The sequence below is a fragment of the Globicephala melas genome, chromosome 2 (assembly GCF_963455315.2).
Source record: "Globicephala melas chromosome 2, mGloMel1.2, whole genome shotgun sequence".
Taxonomy (NCBI): domain Eukaryota; kingdom Metazoa; phylum Chordata; class Mammalia; order Artiodactyla; family Delphinidae; genus Globicephala; species Globicephala melas.
The window spans coordinates 147,859,844-147,870,857 of record NC_083315.2 but is presented as its reverse complement, the minus strand read 5'-3'; the positions used below and the strand labels follow the sequence as shown (position 1 = coordinate 147,870,857).

Sequence of the window (11,014 nt, the reverse complement as noted above, 5' to 3'; positions counted from 1 at the left end):
AGGCAGAGATGGCTGAAATGGACCACTCGCTCTGGGATAACCAGGCATCTGCTGACCTTGTCTTTGATACTAGGCAGGATTTCAAAGTCCTCTGTGGCTCCCTTCACCTGCTCTCTCTAGGGACCAGCTCTGTTCTCTTGGCTACTTAGAAAAACAGGCTTCGATTTCTTCCTGGTCTACAGCTATTGCACCTCCCTCCTTTCCTCCTTCCCTTCCTCTCCTCCCCACCAACTCCCCATCCCCCCACGTAGCTTTACTGGAATAGGACTCATATACCAAACAATTCACTCATTTAAAGTATACAGGTCAATCATTTTTAGTATAGTCACAGAGTTGTGCAAACATGACCACAATCAATTTTAGAACATTTCATTACCCCTAATAGAAGCCCATACCCATTAGCAGTGACCGACCGTCTAACCCTAAGCAAACACGAATCTACTTCCTGTCTCTATAGATCGGCCTGTTCTGTGCATTCCATCTAAGTGAAATTATACAATATACGGTCTTTGGCGACTGGCTTCTTTCACTCAGCATGTTTTCAAGGCTCATGCACGTTATATTAGGTATCAGTACTTCATTCCCTTTTAGAGCCAAATAATATTCCATTGTATGGATATATCATATTTTGTTTATGCATTTATCAGCTGACAGACATTTGTATTATTTCCATTTTTTGGTCATTACAAATAATGCTGCTATGAACATGAGTCTCCAAATTTTTGTACAGCCATATGTTTTCACGTGGGTACATACCTAGGCGTAGAATTGCTGGGTCATATGGTAACTCTACGTTTATCTCTTTGAGGAATTGCCAACGCCAGACTTTTCTAAAGCGGCGGCAGCATTTTACATCCCACCAGCAGTGTATGAGGGCTTCAATTCCTGCGCATCCTCACCAACACTTGTTGTTATCTGTCTCTTTAATTATAACCATCTTAGTGTGTGCAAAGTGGCTTCTCATTGTTTTTGATCTGCATTTCTCTGATGGCTAATGAGGTTGAGTTTTTCTTTTCATGTATCTGTCGACCGTTTGTCTATCGTCTTCGGAGCAACGTCTATATAGATCCTTTGCCCATTGGTGGGGGGTCTATAAAGCACTACTTGATAACTGAATAAATGATGCCTTGCTCCAATATGTACCATTGCTTCCCTTTGTTTCCAAGTAAGTTGCTTCTGTTAGATAAGGAATCATGCATGGTCTTCAGTGTGCAGGTTCTGTGATCATGTGCTTCCTCAAATAGGGGCTCATGGACTTTGGGGGATTCAAATGATAACTTTTTACTGAAGAGGTTGTGGCCAAGGGGCCTGAGGGGTGGGTGGCAGTGAGGACCTGGCCTCCAGGCCTTGATATTCCACCTCCTCTCGGCCTTCCCCCTCTGGGCCTTAGTTTCTTTATGTATAAAAACAAAACACTGAGGAATGTACCACTGATCTAGGCAACAATGTGCACTGGGCTGAGAAGCCAGACTCTAGAGACCAATACTGTATGATCCCCTTTATGTGCCCTTCGGAAAAAGGCAGAACTACAGGATCAGACAACAGACCAATAACTGCCAGGAATGTGGATGGGGGGAGGGGATTCACCATGAAAGGGCGCGAGGGAAATTTGGGGGGTGATAAAATTACTCTCTTGAGTTTTGGTTGGTGGTTACATCATTGTATAAGTTGGTCAAAATTCATATCTATATCGAAAAAGGGTGAATTTTACTGTATGTAAATTATACCTCAAAAAACAAAATGTAAAACACACACACACACACATACACACTCACAATTGGACTAGAAAATCTCTAAGGTCCTCCAGGGCTGATACTCACTGATTCTGTACTGCGGGTATGGGCATGGGCAGGGCGGCAGCAAGAGATACCCAGGGCCTCCTCTAGTTCCTAATTTTTCCTTCCCTGATCCCTCCTCCTCTCCAACTCAACAGTCTTGGTGATATAATGGGAGACAGAGGGAAAACAGGCTTCCTTGGCTTGCTTGGTCATTTTAGGAATGAGGCCCTCCCTCCAAGAGGTAGCTGTGTCCATGTGGCTGACAGATGTTCTCTGAGGACGGTGGCCTTGCCCAGCTGCTCATCCTGGGCCCAAGGTCTGAGCAACTGGCCCCAAGTGGAATATTTCTGAACAAGAGCTCTGAATCCAGATCCTATGGAAGCAGCCACAGAGGCCTGTCAGACAAATGGGAATGTGGACGGAGAGCTCACACTTCCTCCAGTTTCCGTCCAGGGTCCGCAGGAGGAACGCCACGCGCACCGCCCCCGACTCTGCCCAGTTATTTACTGAGGCCTAACGTGGGATTATTGATCGAGTCCATCCAGGTTACACACAGTGAGGGAACCAGGCCCTTGCTGGGAAGATGAGAGCAAAGGCTTGTCACAGGCAAGAGAGAGACTGCTACCTGCGCAGGCAAACAAAACCCACACCTCCCGGCTGGCAGGAAGGGCTGGGAAAGCTGCCCAGCAGCGATTTGCAAACGTGCTGCACCTTCACCATCTGAGGGCCCCTCTCAGATGCAGCAACTGCTAACATCGGCACTTGTTTCGTGAGCGCTTACTAGGTACCAGGCACAGGCTAAGGCCCCTCTATATGAATTCACAACCACCATACGATTCTGAAATTCCCACCCTTATTTTACAACGAAGGAAACGAGCGCTCAGACCGAGGTGTGCGGCCGAGCCACCGCCATCAGGGGCTGTCACTGGATTTGTCTGCTGAGAAAAGCCAGATCCGGCTGGGCCAGTGCCCAGGCTCTGAGAGGAATGAGCCCGTGCCTTAAGGGCAGTAGCATCACAGAGAGCTCCGCGCCAGACGGAGCTCATGCCGGTGTACATGCCCTACCCCAAGGCCTCTTTAAAACAAACCAGAGCCTGCAGCCTCTCAATGGCCAGGGAGGCGGGCCCCTCGATGTGCAGGGTCTGGGACAGATCCTGTAACCACCACTGTGGGTGCTGACGGGCTGGGGGCAGGGAGGGGGCCCAGGCCCAGGCGTCAGAAACCCCAGTAAGGGGAGCCAGGAGTTCATGGGCAGAAGCACCCTTGGGAAAGCAGGCTGGGGGCAGGCACGCTCTGTGGCCCAGGAGGGGACACGCCCTTCAGAGGGCCTCCAGGATGTTTCTCCAAGCCGCAGAGTCTGGAAGCTGTCACATCCTAGGAAGAGTCCGAGACATCCATCTGAGGCCCTGAGCGATTGGGCGCTGCCACCAAGGTAAGGGCCAGCCTCGTGCCCTTTCGGCCACAAGTCCCCAAGAGGACGTGGGGAGAGAGGAAGCACTCGGGGGGTTGTCAGACCATCGTGGGTGGGCAGAGCTCTTACTGTTTTAATGGGCAGCCCCAAATCTCCACCTCGGACCTGAAGCAGATCTCTGTCCTTGGTGGTCAGTGGGACCTTGTGCACAGTGACAGCTTGCTAAACACAGATCTGGAAATAAGCCAGAGAAGGAGCTCCAGACTCTCTGGAGGAGGTGGCCATGATCAAGGAGGACAAGGAAGTGCAGCTCTTTTGTGGTGGGACCACAACCTGACAGTGGGCTATGCTACAGACCGGACACTTCAGCCGCTACTGCAGGTGTGATCTTGGTCTTGACCTTGTGAGGCAGGAGTTCTCGCTCTGGGAGATGGCCCAGGGGTTCGGAGGCAAGTTGGGTCCCATGCAAATGTGGCCGAAGACCCATTCCCACACTTCGGAGCTCACTCTTGCTTCCAGGAGCAGAATTTCTGCACTGAAGCAAACTGCTAGGGGCCGGCCTCATCGTTAACATGATTGCGGTACCGTGGTGCCTTTTTACCTTGTTCTCTTTCTCCTCTTGTCAGCCTGACTTCCAGGCTCTCAGAGTCCCGCTGCTTTGGCGTGATTGGAAGATGAGATTGTCTGTCGCTCAGGAAACCAAGACTCCCCATAAAGATCCCCGTCTGTGTGTAGCAGACTTCCATCTTGGGACTTTATTTAAGAGTGTCAGAGTGGTGTCTGGCCACTGCTGATACCAGGCCACTGTGCTTTGTGGTGCAGCACAGAAAATGGGGCACAGACACCACCCGGCCAAGGACACCCTGGTAGTCAGGGGCAGCAGCCTTCTGCTGTCACTGTTGTCCCAACCAACCAGGATGTATACCCCACCCCAGAGCTTTCCCAAGCTGCTCAGCATCCTGCTTAGGAGCGAGGGGGAAACAGGCTCTGTGTGTGTGTGTGTGTGTGTGTGTGTGTGTGTAATGGTGTGTGTGTGTGGTGTGTGTGTGTATATGCAATGGGGCAGGGTAGGGAGTGGGGAGCGGGGATGGGTGATAGATTTTTTTTCTAGTGGTAAATCCTACCCAACAAACCCCCAAACCAAGGAGCCACACAGAGTGAGCTGGATTATAGTGGGTTCAAGTCATTTATTTTTAGATGGTACCAGCATGTTTGGTTCTGGAGTCCAATCCCCAAATTCCAGAAAAATAAACTAACGAGAACCACATGCACTATGTGAAGGCCATTCCGACGTGTCTGTGATCATGCGTCGAGTGGGCACAGAATACAGACCCGGAGCCCTTGGCGCGGCGCAGGGCCTCCCTCCTCGGACAGCTGACAGCCTCTGGCTCTGAGCCCTCATCTGGGACGGGGGAGAGGGCTGAGGCCCGGCCATGAGGACCCTGTCCCTTTACAGCCCTGGGCCCCTTATTGCTACATTTGCTACTTTGCTACTTTATGGCCCCTGGGCTGCGCCCAGGGGATGCCTTATCAGCGGGTGGTGCTAAGGAGTAGGCTGCTGGCATCTGCCATTGCCATGGTTACACGAACACAGACCTCTCTTCAGAGGGTCCTGAGGTGAGTTCTCGGGATCCATTTGGCCACTTTTTGACTGTGCCACACACGGTCCTTGCTACGTACTCAGCTCAGACGGCCCTTTTGGAGGCTGGTGGCATGTCATCTTCCCCCTCAGGACCTTCCAGCTCCTGGACTTTGCTGGAACACCTCCCTTCACTATGTTCTGCAAGGCCCAAAGACCAACAGCCCTCAACTCTTTCCAGCTGCTGGGAAAGCTTGCTAGTGGCGGTTTTTGAAGCCCATGCACTTGGAGCATAATGCGAGGGGTGCATTTTTAGAAAAACATCAACTTCTACAACTAGCCAAGGAGCTGGATGGGTGGCAGGCTGCTGCTTCATGCCCTGCTGGTGAGGTAGTTTGAACACAACAGGGACCCTACTACAGGGAAAGCCCCTGGAGCACGTCTCCATGTGTTCACTGGTCTAAGAAGCGACTCAGGGTGGTGAGAGGTCCCTCCTGGGTGCTGGCCTGTACCTGACCCCTGGGCAGGGGCTGGTCTGGAGCACGACGCAGCTGACTGCACCGGTGGGCTAGACCCTGCTGCATTCCTGGGGCACAGCAACCCAGAGTGTTCCTTCCTGGAAGGGCAGGAGCCCTCTCTCCCGCCCAGAGAGCCCCTGCTGCTCTGGCCAGGCTCTCTGGCTGCTGCTGGGCACTCACATGTGCCAACCTACAAGCCTTACTCTTCCCATGTAGGCAAAGTCTATGGCGGTCAGATGCCCAATGCCTGGTGCCTGTGTCTGCCCTGATGGGTGGGTGGTCACTTCTGAGACTGCCCTGATGCTTTGGCTGGGGGGCTGCCAACATGGTATTTGCCCTGTGCATCCTTATTGGGAAGAATCCCAGACCCAGAGACCATGCCCAGTCAGGGGAGCTAAGGCAGGACAGGGCAAAAAAGCAGTTTATTTCGCTACAGAATTGCCTTCGAAAGTCTAATCTGGTCTGAATTTTTGGCTGTGTCCACCAGGCCAATGGGGAACTGGCCGAGACCAGATTTTCCAAATGTACTTGCATTCTAAGGTCTGCATGGTAGACTGACCTTGGACTAGCCCGCTTGGGTGGAGCAATCCTGTTCTACCCCCCATTTCTGGGTGTGATCTGCTGGGGGGTACGTGGTGGCAGTCACAAGACCGAACACGCCTTAGTTGGGAGGCGGGACAAGGCGGGTTATTGCTCTGGGTTTGAATCCATTTGAAGCGCCCTTATGTCTGTCGAGCCGGCTGGATGTCCCCAGAGGTGTCTGGAAGCCTTCATCCTGCTCCATCTCAGGGCTGCAGTCCATCTGGCTCTGAGTGGGCCTTCTGGGGACCTCCAAGGTGGGTCAAGCCTCAGGAGCTGCAGCCAGGGGGACACAGAAGTCCTGGCCAGGGAGACTACCCCTGCCCCGGCTGCAGTCACAAGGAAGGACAGGAGGCAGCCAGCCCCTTGCTCTCGATAACTGAGGGCACAGAGGCACCTGCTGTTCTAGAACTGCCTTTGCCCACCTACCCTGTGTGTCAGTGTCAGCATAGCCTGGGCACCTCGGCAGGGAATAGCTTCCTCTGGGCAATGCTGGGTGCAGAGGAACACGATCGGGAATTTTGTTCTGAAACAAGATGTCTGTGTGAAAAGCAAGGGGACAAAAAAAGGATGGGACGAGAAGAGGAGGGGTCAGAAGACCCCACACTATGGGAGCGGGCTTCACCAAACTCATTTACTCATCAAGCAGTGGCCGCCTGCCAGGTGCCAGGTTCTGAGCCCAGGTTGTGTGGCATGAGGGGGAGGGAGTGTCTGCCCAGAATCTGGGTCTACAGCCCCCCCTTTGGAGGCACTCCGAGGACTCAGCATAATGTCTCTAATTTCCACTGTACCGAGAAGGGAGAGCAAACACTGCCATGGGGGAAACTGAGGCGCAGGGGTCAGGAACCCACCACGGTGCAACTGTAATCACGACTCCTCATGCCCTCGGTGGCCCCGCTGGGAGGGATGGAAGCTGGTGCCCCGGGGACAGGGCACGAAGGTGGGCTTGGAAAGATGGTCCTGGGGGAGCGCCCAGGAATCAGCGTCTGCAAACAAGCTTGTGAGCCTCACCAGCGGGTGAAGTTGCCCACACAAGTAAAGAAATACTGATTGCTGCTTTGCTTCTGTGTTTGCTGTTTATACACTCCCAGGGGAGACTTTTCACCTCCGGCCAGAATAGATCAAAGGAGGATGGTCATAGCAGGTGTGGAGGCGGGGGTGAGTGTCTGAATTCAAAAGCACGTTGCTTATACCGCCTCTCGGATGGCTCGTGGGAGTCACAACGATGACAGCGATAACAATGAGCCTAACAGCTACCATTTGCAAAACACCTACTACGCGCCAGGCACCCGACTCGGTGCCCCGTATCACTCCCTCACAGCCAGGTGGGCGGATGGTCATTTGCAGGTTGAGCTCTGTGCTGGCGTTGCCCTGTGATGATTGGCATTGTGGAGGGCAAAGCCTTTGCTGGGCCGTCAGAGGACCACTGGGCCCTGGCCTCGCTCTGGGCACAGATTCCGCCCCAGCTTCAGACACAACTGAGACCTGGCCGCAGGGGCCCAGCCACGCCTGGGACTGCCAGCCTGGGGCCCAGCCCCTCCATCTGGGACCCTCCCAGCTCCCACCTGGAGCTGCCGGAGGGGAGGATCCCAATGGCCCCCGAGTTCACCGCTGCGTTTATTTTGAGTAAGACACGCGGGGACACACCAAGGAGCAAGGGGCCACGGCAGAATAAATTACGAAATAATAAAAAATGTAAAAGATGGTCAGAACCTTCACGGTGTTAAACCACAAGCTCTTTCATCAACACCGGTGCTTCCTCTGGTGTTGGACCCTCGAGACGTGTGGAAGGATTAGAGGGCAGCCGCCAACGCCTGTGGAGACCTCCTTGAAAGGTGGCCTCCGAGGGGGTTGGAAGAACTTGAGGTGCTGCAGTGCAGGAGATGGCTCAGTGCTGATGATGTGATTGGGGCGCGTGGCGTGAGGGCAGCCTGGCCCCGGGTCCTTGCACGCAGCGGCCGCAGAGATGGGGGAGGCGGGAGGCGGGAGGTGGTCGGGACACAGTGGTGTAACAAGGGGGGTGCCGTGGGTGCACCAGAGAGGCGGTGGGGTGTAATACTGGATGTGCTCAGGGCCAGGGGTCCTCTTGAGTTTGCTGGAAGGCGTGATCCCCGGACGGCGGGAGGAGTGATGACAGCCAGAGTCTAACCTCAGCTGACAGTCACAACGGGAGTCCCACCGGGTGCTCTGCCCTGAACGTGTTAGGGGCCAGGACCCCCTAGAGAGCGGAGTGTCGGCACACGACTATACAAGGAAGAGAGGGTTGTAAACAGGGGCCTCTACCTGGCTGACCCCAGGCGCCGTGGACTCGCCTTCTGGCCTCCCTCTGGATCACCCACCGCGTCTCCCCACCGTCGCCCATCACGGCCCTCACTCTTTCTCTTTCACAGTGACCAAATCTCCCCGCAGGGAAGCTCTGTCTGCAGATGTGGAGCGCGGCCGGCTGCCCGCGTGGTTCTCGGGCCCGGGCCCTGCGGGGGGCACTGTCAGGAGGACTGCATCAGGCCGGTGAGGCGCTTGCCCGCCAGCGACTTTCCCTGCAGAGACAGCGACACAGGGGCACCACAGGCGCACACACACAGAGGACAGACACAGAGAGCCAGACAGGTGGATTAATTGTTGGCATGAGCCACGAGGCCAAACGACTTAGCTCACCAACCCCTTTCATCTCTCGGTTTGGGCGCCTTAACCACAGACAACTGAACAACCGGGTCTTTGGGGCAGGTTAGGGGGTGAGGGTGTGTCGCTGGTACACTTTTGGGGGCGTGGGGATTTTACTTACTCCAAACCAGGCATTTTAACCTTTAGGTAGAGTGTCTCTTAATGCCTGTGGGCTGCCCCTGAACTTGATTTTATCCAAGTGAGGAAGGAAAGGTGGCCTGGGGACTAGTAAGATCACGGGGGGGTGGGTTGACCCAAATAGATGATGGCTAAGAATCTGGGTGACTGGGACTAAGGAATTAACTAGTCTGAAGAAGGCAGAAGACCTAGGAATCCTGTTTAAAATGCAGGATTGAGCTCTCCTTGGGTCTTCCCGACAACCTGTTCTGGGACTGGGAAGGTCTGGGGGCGCTGCCGAGGCTCGGAGCCTGGGCTGCAGGACACAGGGCAACGCACTCCTGTGTTCTTGGTCCCCATCTCTGTTACCCGGATGATTCCACATCAGGAAGTCGTACAAGCCCTTCGCTTACAAACTATGAAGCCGTTCTTGTCCTTTCAAAAACAAAAAGGATGAACTCTATCATGAGGCCTGGTACATGGGGCATAGAGGTCCTGAGAGAGGCCAGTTGCCCACATGCCCAGGAGGAGCCTCTGATGTGGGACTGGGCACCAACAGGAGGATGGGGAAGGCTCAGTCCTTTGCTTATTTCTCTATAGCCATAGTCTGCGCCCATTCCCTGCTCACCCTCTTCAGAAATCCATAGCATTGGACAGGCGTCTAGAGGAGAGTATGGCTGGACCCAAGCAGATTGATCACTGTGCCTGAGAAAACACTCAGAACCCATATTAATATTGACAGTGGGTCAGCGCCATCTGCCTAGGGTAGCACGCGGTCGCTCATCAGCACGGGCTGCAGCGTTTGGTAGCGTGAGGTTTCAAGGGCCAGCAATTCCTCATGTTCATTTCCAAGTGGGGTGTGAGGGCTCATCCTGTTTACTGGGCTTGGCTGCGAGTACGCTGGATGTAATTAAAGAAAATTGATCAGGTTTGTGACGCCTGGTAGGGTACTCAATAAACCTGCTGATTGATGAATTGATGGATAATGGGCATTTCCAACAAACGAACAACATGGGCTGTGAGTTTGCTGGATGCAGGACAATATGTCATCTGGCTTAGCTCTCCACGGAGGGACGTGCCAGCTTGACTTTGAGAATTCCGATGGCAGGGATGGGAGCTTGTCCAGAAATGCAAATGCTCTCGGGGCAGTTGGGAAGTCTGCATCTACCTCCCCTTTGCTCTGTTTTTCCCCTTTCATGCCTCATGCTAGTGAGATGAAACTTTTCATTTCTTTCTTCCCTACAGACACACACACACACACACACACAATCTCCCCATCAGCAACCTTATCTGAATCTTCAGATACACTAAACTTCGCCTGCAGCCGGATACATTTATACTGGGCTACGAATTTTTTAATCAGATTTTTTTTGTAATCCTAAAAGGTTTCAAGTGCCAGTCTTTGCAAGTCACTAAAAGCAGGATGGCTACTCCTCTGTGTGGAGTGAGTTAGGTACAACAGTAGCTCACAGATGGCAGAGGCTGACGGCCGAGGACTCCCTCCAGCCCTGGTTTTAAGCACACATGGAGCCGGGACTTTTCCTTGACTGCCCTTTCTTACACGGAGCTGTAGGCATTTGTCATCCAGGGGGTGGACCTGGGAACGGGCCTTCTCCATGCAGTCTTGAAGGCAGGAAGCATGGGGAAATGTGGAGCTGATGAGTCTAGGGGCCTCCTGGTATGCGGGCTCTACCAAACCTCCCCCAGCTCCTTTCACCCTTTTCCATCCCTGCTCATGTGAAAGGCACCAAGGAAGGCTGCTTTCCTCCTGGGTACCGCTGTGGAAACCACGCACCAAGTACCAGCTCCTCCCCCCTCCTTCCATCGCTCCTCCACCAGGGCCACAAATTACACATGGTTTGCCCTACAATGGCATTTGGGGCTCTGATTTAGCTGGCGGGTGTGAAAGAAAAGGAATCACTAACGCTTCTAAATAACAGTCCGTTGCCAGCGCAGATGTTAAAAGCCCGGAGACAAAGAGGGTGAGGTTTACCAGGCATCCAAACCCTCATTACAGCTTCATTCTCATTAGTGAGGTCATTTTGGCTGGAGAAGGGGCTGTGGTTGAGGGAGGTTAGAGGTTCTGTTTCTGGGTGATTGTGTGTCTGTCTGTTTTAGGTGGATTTGGCCCTGAGGATCCCTGCCCTCCACACCTCCCAGTTCTGTAGAGCGGGCTGGGCTGGGAGGCGTTAATTAATCTCTTCCTGCCTAAGTCCCGGAGCTCAGCCTCACAGCTCTGACTGCAAAGACCTGTGGCCAGCCCATCAATCCTTCCCCTCCCCTCCCCCAGCTGCTTGCCGCGCTTCACAGTTGGGGGCGGGGCTGCAGCTGACAGCCCTGGGGGAGAACACACCCTGAGACTGTTCCCAAC

At 53.8% G+C, this 11,014-nt stretch overlaps 1 protein-coding gene across 3 annotated transcripts in view; it reads right to left on the bottom strand.

The window, feature by feature from the left end:
* Positions 1-4,357: 4,357 nt before the first annotated feature.
* Positions 4,358-11,014, bottom strand: part of RGS6 (regulator of G protein signaling 6) — a 574,726-nt gene continuing 568,069 nt past the window's right edge. For all 3 annotated transcript variants that reach the window (XM_060294993.2, XM_030831580.3, XM_060294994.2), the window contains one exon: positions 4,358-8,402. In XM_060294993.2, the coding sequence (XP_060150976.1) occupies positions 8,236-8,402 (167 nt within the window). In that variant the 3' untranslated portion in view covers positions 4,358-8,235. The remainder of the gene's footprint in view (positions 8,403-11,014) is intronic.